Source organism: Lepus europaeus, chromosome 18 (assembly GCF_033115175.1).
Source record: "Lepus europaeus isolate LE1 chromosome 18, mLepTim1.pri, whole genome shotgun sequence".
Lineage (NCBI taxonomy): Eukaryota > Metazoa > Chordata > Mammalia > Lagomorpha > Leporidae > Lepus > Lepus europaeus.
This window is the reverse complement of record NC_084844.1, coordinates 43,738,934-43,755,815: the sequence shown is the minus strand read 5'-3', so window position 1 is coordinate 43,755,815 and position 16,882 is coordinate 43,738,934. Positions and strand designations below refer to the sequence as shown.

Genomic DNA, 16,882 nt, shown 5'->3' with positions numbered 1-16,882 from the left:
ACAAATAATAACTATTTTTTTAAAAAACAAAAACAGGGTTTACTGACTGTAAACCCCTAATAAGCTGTTACAAGGCAGAAGAAATAGGATGATTCTCTTTCCAAGCCCAAATTTTTCATTACTCCAGGTATTTAGGGAAAGGCTAGACTGTTACGATGGGTCAGGGGTGAGTGGGAGAAGCACATGTTTACGAAGATCATGTATTAGGTGGTTCAGCATTGAACTGGTAATGGATCCAGACATCCTTCTGTCTTCCTATCCACAGTCCTCTTCTTGGATAACAACTCCCCTTGCTGAAGTCTAGAATGCCCAGGTTCCAAAGAAGCTGGCTTTTACCTAGCCCAGCGCTCTGGCAGATGGTGTACATGTCTCGGCGGGAGGCCTGCTTGAGCTCTGGGCCCCTCTGCTCCTCATCTTCTGCCTCCTCACCTTCACCTGAGGAGAAACCAAGTTGTGCTCTAGTTTCCACTCTCTCTCAAGGATCTGACAGAGGGGCAGCCCCAAAGGAAACCCAGCCAAGGGCATCCTGAGCAATGCCATGGCCACCAGCCTCCTGCACTTTCCCAGCACTCACCTTCTTCATCTCCCTCTTCCCTTACACGCTTCAGCTTCTTGCGGCTAGCCTTGGCAGCATTCTGCATTTTGGGGATGTCGCGGCCATAATAAAGCAGGAAGTGGTTGTAGACATCTTTCAATTCATCCATTGACTGTACATCCTTGAGTCTGAAGGAAGGGACATAAGAGCTAAGTTGTCACTGGGGAAGGAGTGGACCCCAGTGTTGCCACAAGAAGTCCCAATTCCCAGGAGGCAAGATCCCAACTAAGATGGGTGCCTATATGAGAGAACTTGGAAATGTTTGTGGAGAAAAAGGGTAAGTTTATTTGGGAGTCAAAAAAAAAAAAAAAATTCTTGAAATCTATGCTTAGTTTTTTCTTAAAACAAAACAAAACAAAAAAAAAAGTATTAAAGGTTGGGGCTGGGAGCTCACTTGGTTAATCCGCCTGTGGCACTGGCATCCCATATGGGCATGGGGTTCTAGTCCTGGTTGCTCCTCTTCCAGTCCAGCTCTCTGCTGTGGCCCAGGAGGGCCGTGGAGGATGGCCCAAGTGCTTGGGTGCCTGCACCCATGTGGGAGACCAGTAAGAAGCACCTGGCTCCTGGCTTCGGATCGGCACAGCGCCGGCCATAGCAGACATTTGGGGGGTGAACCAACGGAAGGAAGACCTTTCTATCTGTCTCCCTCACTGTCTAACTCTGTCTGTCAAATAAATAAACAAAAGAATAAAAAGGTTGGGGCTGGTACTGTGGCATAGTGGGTAAAAGCTGCCACCTGCAGTGGCAGCATCCCATATGGGCTCTGGTTCAAGTCCCGGCTGCTCCTTTTCCAATCCAGCTCTTAGCTATGGCCTGAGAAAGCAGTAAAAAACGGCCCAATTCCTGGCCATTGCAGGCATTTGGGGAGTGCCTCTGCCTCTCTGTAACCCTACCTTTCCAATAAATCTTTTTTTTATTTTTTTTTTTAGATTTTAAAAAATTATTTATTTATTTATTTGAGAGGCAGAGTTAACAGACATTGAGAGGGACAGACAGAAAGGTCTTCCATCCGCTGGTTCACTCCCCAAATGGCCACAACAGCTGGGAGCTGCGCCGATCCGAAGCTAGGAGCTAGGAGCTTCTTCCCGGTTTCCCACGTGGGTGCAGGGGCCCAAGGACTCGGGCCACCTTCTATTGCTTTCCCAGAGAGCTGGACTGGAAGAGGAGCAGCCAGGACTAGAACCTGGCACCCATATGGGATGCAAGTACTGAAGGCAGAGGATTAACCTAGTGTGCCATGGCGCTGGCCCCTTTTAATTCATATTTCCATGACCTTTTTGAGTACCCTTGTGTTCTCCAATTACAGACATGCAACAGTTCCAGACCATAAATTAACTGCAACCAAGGGATCTTAAAGCAAAGAAGGAATATGTCAAACAGAAATGGTGACTGGTGGCTGTTAGAAATTGAAGCAAAAAGGGAGAAGCCAAGGCAGCAGTTAAGTTCAAAGTCTTGAGATAATCCTTATCCCTCCTCCTCAGCTTCACCTCCCTGGCCACTAAAACCCTGTGCTCCTCCCCCCACACCTCACTGCAGGCTTACATGATTCTAATTTTAATTTGGTTTCCCATGTAGCTTTACTACACAGAATAAACGTACAGACCAGCAGATATGAATATCCAATCCTTTTAACAGTTAATTTCTTGTTAAACAAATCAGTGTTTGTCTTCCATAGAACAATACAGATAACTAAGGTGCATATGTATCAGAAAAAAATTCCATTTGATGGGTTGACAAGACAGGTATCCAAGGGATGAGGCCTGTGCTAACTTTGCAAGGTAGCACTGGACCTGAGGGGCCTGCCTTGGTCTGAGGGCTCTTGTGATGGAATAAACCCTGCATGGCATGTGCTACCTACCTTTCCATGTCAGTGGTGTCCAGAGCTCGGATGCCATCAGCAAGAGGTTTGTCGGGGTCTGCAGAGATTTGCTCATACTGGTAGGCCTGCATTTTCTCAAACAGCCGTGTTAGGTTCTCTTTACGGATCCTCAGCTGGGTCCACTAGGGCAGGGTAGGGCAGGTGTGAGGCTGGCGTTCAGCTCTGGAGACCCAAGCCTGCTGTTCCTCACCAAGTGAGGAGACCAAGTGTGTAGCTGTGGTGCCCAACTCAGGCCCAGGGCCAAGGAGGCACATTACCTTTTCATCCCATTGCCACACCCTCCAGAGGTCATTGATATGCAACTCAGGCTCCACATACTCCTTTCGATAGAAGGCTATAAAAGGCACCTAGGGTGGCAAGCAGACTAAGGTCACCAGAAGAAAGATATGCATGGGTGTCCTCTGCCAGAGGCTAATAACTTCTTGGATAAAGAGATCCAGAAAATTCAGTGGTCAGAAGCTCAGCCTCTCTCATGCACCTATCCAGGGCAGAGTGCTGGCTCCAATAAGGGATAACAATGCTGCAGCCATGGTTATATTGTCCCCTTGATTACCAGGGTTTCTTTCTGTTGCTAACACCCTTGAGTAATGGGATCATTTCTGCAGACAGGGGAAGGGATCTCCCGACCTGACTTAGGTAGCTATCTTTTCCTCCATCTCCTAAGTGAATTTCTAGTCAATGGGATACTAGAGCTCCAGGTACTACCTCAAAATGCTGATTTCGCATGAAGCCTAGGGCTTCTTTGATCTTCTGAATAGTGCTGGGCCCTTTTCGACTGAAGCTGCTGGTTGGCTGTCCTCGATCTAGGTAATCACAGCTTTCCTATGGTAGGAAAAGGACAAAGAAATGGCCAGAGTGAACTTGCTTTGTTTTATCACACAAAACTGCTTAATATAAGAGGACTAGAAATCTAGAAGGAGTTCTCAGTCCCCCCCACACTCCCATCTCTCTCTCTCTCTCACACACACAGTACAGGGCAGAGATGAGTGGATTCCCATCTTGATGAGGTGGATTTATGGTTCATTTTAAAAACCAAGGATCTCTTTTGGGTACCTGTAAAGAAATGGTTGGTGTAGCAAAGGCATTCCTGTAGATCCAGTCAGCTTCTTCTTCAAGCTCATCATCTTCAGCCCCCTTGACTGGGATGGAGCGGAGCTGCAGTAGATAACACAATAGGGTTAGACTGACCTTATATCCTATCCCACTTAGGGTAAATATATACCACTTTTGGACAGAAACAGGCACTTTTTTTTTTTTTTTTTTTTTTTTTGGACAGGCAGAGTTACACAGTGAGAGAGAGAGACAGAGAGAAAGGTCCTCCTTTCCATTGGTTCACCCCCCCAGTTGCCGCCACAGCTGGTGCCGATCCAAAGTCAGGAGCCAAACGCCTCCTCCCGGTCTCCCATGCGGGTCCAGGGCCCAAGGACCTGGGCCATCCTCCACTGCACTCCAGGGCCATAGCAGAGAGCTGGACTGGAAGAGGAGCAACCAGGACAGAATCCGGCGCCCCAACCGGGACTAGAACCCGGGGTGCTGGCGCCGCAGGCAGAGGACTAGCCTAGTGAGCCGCAGCGCTGGCCAGGCACACATTTCTAGTATCTAGTCATCATGCTGTGCTGGCATGAAATAATCATTTCATAGATTTGAAGTATACCATTCAAAATACCGTAAGCAAGGTGGACCCTGAGTCAAATAGAATTCAAAGCCCATCCTGGAAACTACTCCATGTCAGATTGCTGCTAGGCTGTTTTCCAGTTCCCCGATGACAGACTGGCAGAAGGCAGAGGCTGCTGGTTTCTTACCTGAAACCTCTCAGGCAGGTCAGTGGCTCGGATTTCATTGTCTTGATCTGTGAGGTGGCTGCTTTCCAGCTCACTGGGTTCATACATCTCAAAGATGCTCCTGCGGCTCACCCGCTTCTTGGTGGTTTTCTTGGGGCGCACTCGGATTTCACCCTCGGCCTCATCATCCTCATACTCATACTCTTCCTCCAGCTCTTCATCATACTCATTGTATTTCTCAAATTCGTCATAGTCAAAGTCCACGCCGAAGATCTCCTGGGCTTCTTGCAGGGCTCTGTGAGTGAGAACAGGCAGTTTGGCCCACTTCAAGTGGAGAGAGAAACACAGCCCCGGCAGAGATCCTTCACTTGCCTCAGGGAAACTAAGAAGGTTTGGAGAAAGATAAATAAAAGTACCACCATGGAGGAAATGGCTTAGCTGGGGGATATTTCTGGGAAAATTATTGTCTATCAGAGGCTTAAAAGCCCATCTTTGGACTTGCTGGTGACAGGACTCAAAGATGGGCCTATATCCTGCTCGGTGGATCCGTCTTGGGTAAAGGCATTAGAGTTTTCCCTTTCAGAGAAAGCAGCCATTGCTTAGTACAAGTTATTTGCAACATGAAGAACAAGGACTGAAAACTGGTAATGCCCCATCTTTGGCAGAGGCCGCTGATATCCTTGACAGCCCAGTTGGTGCCTTTCCAACTACCGTGTAAGAGACCCCACTCACGCATCTGTGTATCCAGGAAGCTTTTTCCGCCACTTAGGTTTCTTCAGAGGCTGACCATCATCATCCACAATGAAGTCGTCGATATCTGGGAAGGGAAGGGAGGGGTTCATGTTCAGGAGTCAGGAGGCTCCTGAAAAGGTACCTCTTTGGGTCAGATGGCTGGTGGTCATAGCTGAGGGTTGGCTTCTGAGACTGCTCCTAGGGATCAGGGAATCCCAACACCCATTTAAACACTGGCTTCCCTGCCCAGCGCCACATACCTGACTCCTCATCGTCTTCCTCCTCCTCCTCTGGAGGAGCCATGGGAGCCTCCACTGCCTCCTGCCCTTCTTCCCCTTCCCCATCCTGGAAGATTTCCTCAGCAATCGCCTCTTTTTCATGTTCCTCCTTTCCATACTCCTCTTCGTCATCGTCCTCGTCATCTGACATTTTTTTGACACGCCGGTACTTTTGCTAGGGATGGGAAAAGCTGCCTCATCAGGGTCTGGAAGGATCTGGCACAAGAAGGCCTACTTTCCAGTCTCATTCTCGTCTTCCCAGCAAAACAATGCTGGTCAAGGGAGGGGGGAAAGAACTTGCTGAGTTCAAGGTTCACCCTTGAAACCTGACAAGCTTTCCTCTAACAGGCACCCAGATCTGGGATGCAAATTAAATCTCAATAACACAATGACACTGAACATCGCTGTTTCCAATGTTCCCCAAACTATTCTTTTGGGATGTTACTCCTCTCCCAATGAGACCATTTCAAAAGCTTTTGTTTCACCCTCAGGAACAATGAACATACTTACTCCTCGTTTAACTTTGACACCCAAATTCTCTTCAATGAGGTCGAAATCATCATCCTCCAGGCGGTCGTCAAAAGATGCTGAAGAAAACAAAGTGTTACCCATGGTAACAAGGAGGTCCTTCCCACACTCTAACTTCCACACAGCAGCCTCACCCAGGCCAAGGACAAATCACTCACTGCGTTTTCTCTTCTTATGTCCAACGTCATCTTCGGAATCACCGGAGTCACTACCCTCATCTTCCTCCCCTTCCTCTTCATCATCATCATCATTGATAAAACCTTTCAGGTTGCCTTGCTCGTCCTGATCATCTAGGTTCTCCTCTTCTTCCTCCTCATCTGGAAAACATGCAAGTGTGAGGCACAGAGACTGGGGAACAGGCTGGGGGAAGTGCAGAGCCACCTGTTTAACCGGCATTACCCAACTGTTATGTTCTTAATGACCTGGATGCCACATGAACTCTTCCACCTCATGGAAAGGTGCAAAATACAGCCACAACTTAGAGCAGCAGCATCTGGAAGGATGGTTTCTTTCCTACATTCACCATCTGTCCTTAGGTAAGATGATCTTCCTAATTACTCTGGCTCCTCAAAATCATTACCAGAGGCTTCACAGCCACCAATAACCTTGCTTTCCTCAGTTTATAAACTCAGCAGCTATATTTCCTTTTTCATTGACATATTTGGCTTTTTTGAGAGACAGAATCTGCTGGTTCACCTTCCAAATGCCCACAACAGTTGGGGGAACTGAAGCTGGAGCCAGAAACTCAATCTAGGTCTCTCATGTGGGCGGCAGGAACCTAGCTACTGGATTCATCAGTGCTGCCTCCCAGGGAGTACATATTTAAAAGGAAGCTGGAATAAGGAACTGGAGCCAGGGACTGAACCCAGGCACTCTGATGTGAAATGTGGGCATCTTAACCAGTGAGTTAACCGCTAGACCCAGTGCCTGCCCTACACCAATTCTTTTGATAAAACATACATTCCCATTCCCTCCTTTAAAGACAGTTCATGGTTTTATTCTGCTCATGATTCATTTTTTTCTTAAAGATTTGGGGCCGATGCTGTGGCTCAGCGGGTTAACTCCCTGGCCTAAAACGCTGGCATTCCACATGGACGGCGGTTTGAGTCCTGGCTGCTCCTCTTTCAATCCAGTTCAATGCCATGGCCTGGGAAAGCAGTGGAAGATGGCCCATATCCTTGGGCCCCTGCACCTGCGTGGGAGACCTGGAAGAAGCTCCTGGCTCCTGGCTTTGGATCGGCGCAGCTCCAGCCATTGCGGCCAATTGGGGAGTAAACCATCGGATGGAAGAACTCTCTCTCTGCCTCTCTTCTCTGTGTAACTATGACTTTCAAATAAAAAAAAAAATCTTTACAAAAAAAAGATTTATGTATTTATTTGAAAGGCAGAGAGAGAGAGAGGGAAAGAGAGAGAGAGGAGGGTCTTCCATCTGCTGGTTCACTCCCCAAATTGCCGCAACGGCCAGAACTAGAACGACCTGAAGCCAGGAGCTAGGAGCCTCCTCTGGGTCTCCCACACAGGTACAGGGGCCCAAGGACATGAGCCATCTTCTACTGCTTTCCCAGGCCATAGCAGAGAGCTGGATTGGAAGTGGAGCAGCCAGTTGAACTGATGCCCATTTGGGATGCCAGCACTGCAGGCTGTGGCTTTTCCCACTATGCTACAGCACCAGCCCCTGTATTTAAGATCCTAAAGGGCAACCTTGGCAGAGAAGTTGGAAAGTAGGAATATAAATACCAACACGGCTACGTCTGAAAGCGGGAAGCAACATACGTGGATTCCAATTTACTGTCTGTCTCCTCCACTAATGTAAATCCCACAATAGCTGGGTCTCCTATTCTTAGTTCCAGGCACAGTGCCGAGCAGACAGGTGCTTAGTATTTTCAAGCTGGTGTCTCACGTGTGAGAATGTCAGTACTCAGCCTGAGCCTTTTATCAACAAAAACCCAGCCATCCAAAGCCTAACAATAGTGGAGTGAAGCTTTAAGCTCAGGCCTCCTCACCGTCATCCTCCTCTTCCACAAATTTCTTGGTGACTCGGGGCACCACTTCGCCGTCGTCATTGTATTCTTCCTCTGATTCCTCAGCCTCGCTTTCCACAAAATCAGACATTGTTGCAGCTTCTCACAGTCTGCCGGAAGAAGACTAGGGAAAAGAGGGAGGTAGAGATAAAAAATAAGACTCATGTTTTTACAGAGGGCTCTTAAACCTGCCCACAAAGAGCTTCTTAGCCATCCGCCATGGTTCTGCCCTCTCAATCATTTCCAACTTGGGAAGAGAGAAGATGGCTCCATCTCTTCCATTTTCCATTCCCTCCAGGGTTGCTCCTCCCATGTATACATACTTTAAAAAGACGACAATTACAGTAGACTCACAGACCTACCAACTTTCTTTCCCAAAGAGTTTGACCTTACTTACCATGTGAGGGCAGGAATGGACACATGAGGAAAGAAACTAATGTCGGGATAATGGTAAAGGTGGGAGTATGATGGCAGAGTAAGATTATATGACTTGCTTACAGGACATTTGGGATACAATAAATGCCAACTTTATGAAAAGTGCTTTCAAGTACAATGTGTTGGGGCCAGCGCTGTGGCACAGGTTAATGCCCTGGTCAGAAGCGCTGGCATCCCATATGGGCACTGGTTTGAGACCCAGCTGCTCTACTTCCGATCCAGTTTTCTGCTATGGCCTGGGAAAGCAGTAGAAGATGGCCCAAGTCCTTGGGCCCCTGACTCGCGTGGGAGACCCAGAAGGAGCTCCTGGCTCCTGGTTCCAGACTGGCGCAGCTCTGGCCGTTGCAGCCAAATGGGGAGTGAACCAGCGGATGGAAGACCTCTCTCTCTCTCTCTGCCTAACTCTTTCAAATAAATAAATCTTTAAAAAAAATACAATGTGTCTGGTTATTAGCAGAATCAAAAGGAAAATTCCTTTTCAACGACTTCAACAATATTCATGAACTTCAGTCTGCTTGTGTGAGTATACTGCCTGGCATCTTAGACCATGATTCTATTTTTATCATTTACCTCCTCTGCAAAAAACTCTGAAAGGCTTCCATGGCCTACACAATAAAGGCAACATAGTCAAATGCAAAGATTGCTGGGCCAGAGAGTAGAGATCAAGTCTTGGACTCATTACTGACTGGCTATGTGAAGTCAAACCAATTACTGGGTGTGTCTAACAAGTCTGAATAGTAGTTTCTTCATCTGGAAAATGGCAATACCACCCACCTCACAGGGAAGCTGAGAATAATACAGGACTTAGAGGAAAGAACCTACTTTTACAGTGTTGACCAAGTTTCAATTTGAATCCCAGGGCTAATACACCTTAGCATTTTGTAATTTTGTATCAACCAATCTCAACCCCAACTTTATGTGTGTGTGTTTTTTTTCTAAGATTTAATTATTTATTCGAAAGTCAGAGTTTGAGAGAGACAGGGAGGGACGGAGAGAGTGAGAGAGGTCTTCTATCTGCTCGTTCACTCCCAGATGGCCAGGAGTCAGGAGCTTCTTGCAGGTCTCCCATGTGAATGACAGGGACCCAAGTACGCTGCCTTCACAGGCCATTAGCAGGGAGCTGGATAGAAAGTGGAACAGCAGGGACACGAACCAGCACCTACACGGCATGCCGGTGTTGCATGCAGGACTTACCCTGCTGTGCCACAACAGTTCCAGCCTCCCAGCTTTATCTTTTACATCCTTGCTTTCAGACTCACCCAGAGCTTGGAAATGACAGTGGATAACTCCAATTATAACACAGAGTTTGATGATCCTTGAACAGGACTTTTAAAATAAATAGCACACAGCACAACTCCATCATGGAACCTGAAGCTGGCTGCTGAATAATTTTCAGCCCCACTCCTCACTCTGTCCTTCATCATGGTCTAACGTGTTTATGTTCCCCTCTTCCATATAAGTAAAAGCTCCTGAAAGACAGAGGCCACATTCCAACTGAAGGACTAATAAAAGCCAGGAAAACACAAATGCTCAATCGGGAGGCATTATAAGGCATTTTATGTTTCTGTTCTAAAAAGGGGCATCATCCCTCTAGGTGCTCTGCACAAATTAGAAATTACTAAGTGTTAAATAAATTACCTTTTCATATTGTTGCCATCTTCCCAGTTAAAGACAGCAGTGGGAGAAGAGAGGAGGGTAGCTAATGGCCCCCTGAAATGGTTTAAACTCTAGTAGGAACCCTTAAAATCTATGGCTCTCATTCTCTTGAAAATTACCCTTCCTGATATCACTCAATACCATAACTAATTAACTGAAGATTAACTGAGCGGCACTGTGGCATAGTGGGTAAAGCTGCTTCCTGTAGTACCAGCATCCCATATAGGCCCAGGTTCAAGTCCCAGTCGCACTACTTCCGGTCCCGCTCTCTGCTCTGGCAAAACAGTAGAAGATGGCCCAAGTCCACGGGCCTTTGCACCTGCATGGGAGACCCGAAAGAAGCTCCTGGCTTCAGATTGGTGCAGCTACAGCCGTTGTGGCTATATGGGGAGTGAATCAGCATATGGAAGACTCTCTGCCTCTCTGTGACTCTGTCTTATAAATAAATAAATCCTTAAAAAAAAAGAAAACAAAACTGAAGGTACTAGGTTCTGATGGAAAGGGAGGAATAATGTTCAATTCTGGGCTGAGGTTTCAAATGTCTTTCTTTTCACAAACTCTTCTGAATGCCACCAGGTAAAAGCACTCTTCTGGGATCAGGAAATTTGAAGAGAAGCAGGTCTGTTCTCATGTAGGCAACTGTCCAGCAGAGGGAGAAAGATAACTAAGGACCATAAATGAGTTTTACTCATTTTCAGAGGCATATAGAGAAGGCACATGAAGAAAAGTAGAAAAAAACCAAACACACACATAAAACCCAATTCAAACTAGTACAGATCTCTCCTGGGTACTTTAGTTTTTAAGAAAGTACCTTAAAAATGCTGATTATTGGGACTGGCCCTGTGGCACAGAAGGTTAATGCCTGGCCTGAAGCGCCAGCATCCCATATGGGCACCGGTTCTAGTCCTGGCTGTTCTTCTTCCGATCCAGCTCTCTCTACTATGGCCTGGGAAAGCAGTAGAAGATGGCCCAAGTCCTTGGGCCCCTGGCCTGTGAGGGAGACCCGGGGAAAGCTCCTGGCTCCAGATTGGCGCAGCTCCGGCCGTTGCGGGAATGAGCCATTGGATGGAAGACCTCTCTCTCTCTACCTCTCTCTGTGTAACTCTTTCAAATAAATAAATAAATCTTAAAAAAAAAAAAGAATGCTAATTATTACACACCTATCACATGCCAGACACTTAACCAACAGCCTATTAATCCCTGCCCTGTGCTAAAAGTTACAAGATGCCCCTTGCCAGCAAAGCAGGAAATAGACTGAGAGAGATATAGTCATTTGTTGAAGTCTTTCATCAACTCCAAGTGGTGAGACGTCAGCTAAGATCTGACGCCAATGCCACTGCTGACTGTACTAGATTAGCAGTTCTCAGGTGCTCCTTCTTCCTCTTATGACTGTGCAGTGGAGTCTCCCAGAGCTGCATGTGTGGTATCACAGCAGACTTAATGCAGAAACAGATACGAGAATACAGCTATAGTCTAGAAGGCAGACATTGAAAAGTTGTGGGGGGAATAAAAACAGGAAAAGAATGCTACTAAACTGTTTTTGAAAACTGTTTCTCATAAAAACTGTTATTTTATTAAGATGTAGGGGTTTACTATTTTAAAATTAACAATTACTTTAAAGTGTCTATTTTAACTTCTCATCTGATCAGTATCAACAGATATAACTCACATAAACAGAATATCTTTGGAGTCCTAAACAATTTTTTAAGGGTAGAAAACGGATCCTGAGACCAAAATGTTTGGAAGCCACTGTAAAGGCTGTGTAGGGCTGTGACACTGGAAGCTTTGGGGTCAGACTGATGCCCTTTTTATGCCAAGACCTATATCCTTAAGATCATTTAGCCTGAGCATTACCAAAAGCAAATGCTGTAAACTTCTGCCACCTGAATCTGGGGATCTAACTTGAATTTTGACATTGCTCCCCCTCAGTCCTAAACTGAACCATTAAAAATAGATATGGGGTTGGTGCCGCGGCTCAATAGGCTAATCCTCTGCCTGCGGCGCCGGCACACCGGGTTCTAGTCCCGGTAGGGGCGCCGGATTCTGTCCCGGTTGCTCCTCTTCCAGTTCAGCTCTTTGCTGTGGCCCGGGAATGCAGTGGAGGATGGCCCAAGTGCTTGGGCCCTGCACCCGCATGGGAGACCAGGAGAGGCACCTGGCTCCTGCCTTTGGACCAGTGCGGTGCGCTGACCACAGCATGCCGGCTGCAGTGGTCATTGGGGGTGAACCAATGGAAAAGGAAGACCTTTCTCTCTTGTCTTTCTCTCTGTCCACTCTACCTGTCAAAAAAAAAAAAAAAAAAAAAAAAAAAAGATATGGGCAGAGCCATGCCATGCGCAGCTGGTTTTAATTAGGCTATCAGACCCATGAATTCAGTCTTCTAAGGCCTCAAGACCTTCCATTTAAGTGCCAGTCCCTGCAGCCCAAGTCACAAGACAGAAACAGCTTACCTGGTAAAGTGACAGCCTTCTTTTGTCCCAGGGCAGCTGGCGCTCCGGGCTGCATGCAGCTTGGGAGGAGAGCTGTTGAGCTCCATTCCCTCCTATCGCCTAGGCTGGCAAGAAGGCACACGCTGTGTGCTATGGCTGGGGAGTGCCTCCAACCTAGCTCCAAGCCAAGACTTCCAGCTGAAGGAGGTGTGCCAGAGCATCCTGACTGGCTGCAACTCGCGGGCACTTGATGTGCACAGAGGGACTGCAGCAGCACTGCAGGCTGAGGCCGACAAGCAACAGCCACTCCAGAACACAGGCACTAGCGCTTCCTTCCTCGTGAGTAGTACTAACAGATGACATTTGGGCTGAGCCTCATGGGGTCTGGGTTTCATATTTAGTATTATGCTCTTCAAATTCTCCCCATGTTCAGACTAAGTTAAATTTGCAAATGGAATAAGTCTAGAAGGGGAGTGCGGTGGTGGAGGGGGAAGGTTTTTCCAGGAAGCAGCACAACTGCAGTGTAAGATGCAGCTCAAAGGGAGAGGCCCGTGGTTACCATGACATTCTCAGGAAGAGGAATGGAGTCAGGATCAGACTGCCACAGGGGAGGCCCTCAGCCGGCTCTCCCTTTGAACAAGTTAAAGGAGGCAATTAAGTGGAGACTACCCGGTAAAAGACCTAGAGTCCCGTAATTCCCCTCACTTGGCAGCTGCAATTAACAATTGCTTTTTTTTTTCTTTCTTTTTTTGCCAGTGTGGGGGGATGGGGAGGTGTCAAGCTCCATCCTGGGATTTGGGTATACAAAAATAAGTAAAATACACTTTCTACCCTAGTGAAGTTCACACTACACTTAAAGAAAACTTGTAAATAAAGCATAGCTATGACAAAAGCATAACTAATGTTGTATAACGTTACATACCAGGACTACGAACAATACAAAGAGGCCAAAGACCTTAGAAAAGGTGAAGCCAGAATGAAGATGCAACGTGAGCAAAACCCTGGGCTCAACAGGGCCTGGGTCTGGGAATATCCCCAGGAGTCTGGTGTGGAGATTCAACCATATGATACTCCACTTGGGGCCAGCACTGTGGCACAGCTGGTTAAGCCGCTGCCTGTGACACCTGCACCCCATATCAAAGTGCTGGCTGGAGTCCCGACTGCTCCTTTTCCAATCCAGCTCCCCAGTAATGTTCCTGGGAAAGCAGCAAATAATGCCCCAAGTGTTTGGGCCTCTGCCACCCATGTGGGAGACCTGGATGGAGTTCCAGGCTCCTGAGTTTACCCTGGTCCAGAACTGGCCTTTGTGGCCATTTGGGGAATGTATCAGTGGATGAAAGATCTATCACTCTCTCTGTAGCTTTCTCAAATAAATAAATATATATATATATTCCAAAATGTACATCTGATAATGTTGGAATCTCAATAAAAAGCACTGTTAATAACAGCTCTTTTTTTTTTATTTTTTTATTTTTTTTTATTTTTGACAGGCAGAGTGGACAGTGAGAGAGAGAGAGACAGAGAGAAAGGTCTTCCTTTTGCCGTTGGTTCACCCTCCAATGGCCGCCGCGGTAGCGCGCTGCGGCCGGCGCACCGCGCTAATCCGATGGCAGGAGCCAGGGGCTTCTCCTGGTCTCCCATGGGGTGCAGAGCCCAATCACTTGGGCCATCCTCCACTGCACTCCCTGGCCACAGCAGAGAGCTGGCCTGGAAGAGGGGCAACCGGGACAGGATCGGTGCCCCGACCGGGACTAGAACCCGGTGTGCCGGCGCCGCAAGGCGGAGGATTAGCCTGTTGAGCCACGGCGCCGGCCTAATAACAGCTCTTAATAAAATAAATAAAATGGGTAAAGCCGCTGCCTGCAGTGCCAGCATCCTATATGGGCACTGGTTTGAGTCCTGGCTGCTCCACTTCTGCTCCAGCTCTCTGCTATAGCCTAGGAAAGCAGCAGAAGATGGCCCAAGTTGCTGGATCCCTATACTCACGTAGGAGACCTAGAAGAAGCTCCTGGCTTTGGATTGGCCCAGCTCTAGCCATAGCAGCCATTTGGAGAGTGAACCAAAAGATGAAAGACTTTTCTCTCTCTGCCTCTTCCTCTCTGTAACTCTGCCTTTCAAATAAATAAATACATAAATCTTAAAAAATAATTAAAACACATTGTTCAGTTTCACATTTCCTTGGGGGACAAGGGCAAAAGAAGAGCAGGAACAACTGAATTATGTAGCTATATTCAGAACCCCCATGACATAAAGAGGGAATAACAATTACTGAGCCCTGTACAAGCACACAGAGTTGCTGCTCTAACATAGGGGTTGGTCAACTTTTTTTCTATTCTATAGGGCCTGAGTTGCCACCGTAGCATGCATGAAAGCCTAGCAGGGGTTGGTGCTATGGCATAGTGGGCAAAGCCGTTGCCTGCAGTGCAGGCATTCCGTATGGGCACCGGTTCAAGTCCTGGCTGCTCCACTTCTGATCCAGCTCTCTGCTATGGCCTGGGAAAGCAGAAGATGGCCCAGGTCCTTTGGCCCTTGCACCCATGGGGGAGACTTGGAAGAAGCTCCAGGCTTCAGATTAGTGCAGCTCCGGCTGTTGCAGTCAATGGGGATTGAACCAGCAGATGGAAGACCCACCCCACCCCCCTTCTCTGTGTAACTCTTTCAAATAAATAAATAAATCTTTTTTAAAAAAGACGACATGCAGATGAGTGAGAATGGCTTGATTTGGCCACAGCTTGATAGGCTGTGGTTTAGTGACACGCTGATAGATGCGTATAGAAGATCTTTAAAAACCTGATGACGAGAGTACCACAGGATTCCCCTAAGAAGCCAGTCTAACCTGGTTTTGAGGATGTGACCTTAAGGAACAGAGTTATGTGCGGGAGCTCCTCCTTTGGAGGTGGAGGAGAGTGGCAGACGGGGAAGTCAGAAGAAGCTTCCAGCACAAAGCTTGCACTGTGGCAGTACACAGAGTGTTAGTTTGGAGAGAGGGAGAACAGTTCTTAAGTAGTAGGAAGAAAAGTCATAAAGATCTTTGTAGGGTAAATGAAGGATCTGGGACTCTGTGCTAAAGGTACTGGAAAGCCATTACAGCTAAAGAGCTTAATATACTTGTTAATTCAACAAATACAGATTTAATTAGTGCCTGCCACATACCAAGCATACATAAGACAAAGTCCCTGCCCCTAGGACACCTGTATTCTGGTGCTCAGACAAACCACAAACAATAAAATAAAGTGCTAGGAAGGAAATGCACACCCTCACCTCTGAGAGCGTGAATTTAGTTAGACTAAGAGGTCAAGAATGGGAGGATGTGACATGCACAGCTGGGGAGAGAGGTTCTGGTAGAAAAAGTAGACAAGAGATATGTAAGTGATGTCCTTAGGCCAATGTGACTGGCGCATCGTGAAGGCAGCAGAATATGAGAGGCTGGGCCTGTTCTTCAGAGCATGAAGGCCACAGACATGATCTGACTTGACGTGATCCTGCCACGTGGAAAACAGACTATCAAGGATTTGAGAGGTAACGGGGAAAACAGAGGATACTGCTCTGGTAGTACAGGCAAAAGATGACAGTGGCTCGGAATAGGGTGGAGACAGTGGAAATGGGGAAGACAGATTCTAAATAGATTTTCAGGGTAGACGTGGGAGGACTTACTGAGACTGAGGAATAGGGCTAGTAAGGGACAAGAGTCAAACATGACACTCAGAGGGCTGGCTTTGGTAATCACATGGATGGGTCTACCAGTGAGTTGGGGAAGATCAGGTTTGCAATGATGGGAACATCAGAATTTTCTTTTGATTATGTCGGCTTGGGGTGCTTATGTGATATTTAGGAAGACAACATCCTGCGGCATAGTGCCCGTTTGAGTTCCAGCTACTCTGCTTCTGATTCAGCTTCCTGTTAATACGCCTGGGAAGGCAGTAGGAGTACTTGGGCCCACACCACTCACATGGGAGATCTGTTGGAGTTCCTGGGTCCTGGCTTCAGTATAGCCTAGGCCTGGCTGTTGCAGCCATTTGGCAAGTGAACTGACAGATGTAAGATCTCTATCTCTTCCTCTCTCTCTGTGTGACTCTGTTTTTCATATAAATAAAGCTTTTTTATTAAAAAAGAGAGATACCTACATGGAGGTAACTGAATAGGCATTCTGAAGTATGATTTTGGAACTGAGAGAAAAGAGGGTTGGGCTAGAGATTTAAACTTGGGAGCTACCGGATTTCTAATGGTAATTAAAGATGGGGGACTGGATCAGCTAAAGGACACATGTAGAATACTCAGGACTAAACTGAGAGAATCCAACATTTAGACATTAGGTTGGGAGCAAATGTGGTTAGCCAAGCAAAGTGGGAAGGAACAGCCAGATAAATGGAGAAAACCTACCAGTGAGGCCTTAGGAAAGCCAAGAGTTTCAAGAGTAACTGTGTTGAACATCCAGACACCGAGGAAGAACAAAGTAACCACTGGATTTGGCAACACACAAATCACTGTTAACCTTGACAAGATCAAGAGAGATCAGTCTGGTGTAGGTAGAAGACAAAGTCCAGGCCG

At 47.1% G+C, this 16,882-nt stretch overlaps 1 protein-coding gene across 2 annotated transcripts in view; it reads right to left on the bottom strand.

Annotated features, from left to right (window-relative positions):
- The window catches only part of SUPT6H (SPT6 homolog, histone chaperone and transcription elongation factor), a 51,633-nt gene that overhangs the window by 19,293 nt on the left and 15,458 nt on the right, over nucleotides 1-16,882 (bottom strand). For both annotated transcript variants that reach the window (XM_062215819.1, XM_062215818.1), the window contains exons 2-13: nucleotides 7,797-7,938; nucleotides 5,952-6,110; nucleotides 5,776-5,852; nucleotides 5,248-5,440; nucleotides 4,988-5,072; nucleotides 4,277-4,550; nucleotides 3,528-3,629; nucleotides 3,180-3,296; nucleotides 2,732-2,821; nucleotides 2,454-2,596; nucleotides 575-723; nucleotides 337-435 (exon numbers count right to left, since the gene is read on the bottom strand). In XM_062215819.1, coding sequence (XP_062071803.1) covers nucleotides 337-435; nucleotides 575-723; nucleotides 2,454-2,596; nucleotides 2,732-2,821; nucleotides 3,180-3,296; nucleotides 3,528-3,629; nucleotides 4,277-4,550; nucleotides 4,988-5,072; nucleotides 5,248-5,440; nucleotides 5,776-5,852; nucleotides 5,952-6,110; nucleotides 7,797-7,905 — 1,597 coding nt within the window. In that variant the 5' untranslated portion in view covers nucleotides 7,906-7,938. The remainder of the gene's footprint in view (nucleotides 1-336; nucleotides 436-574; nucleotides 724-2,453; nucleotides 2,597-2,731; nucleotides 2,822-3,179; nucleotides 3,297-3,527; nucleotides 3,630-4,276; nucleotides 4,551-4,987; nucleotides 5,073-5,247; nucleotides 5,441-5,775; nucleotides 5,853-5,951; nucleotides 6,111-7,796; nucleotides 7,939-16,882) is intronic.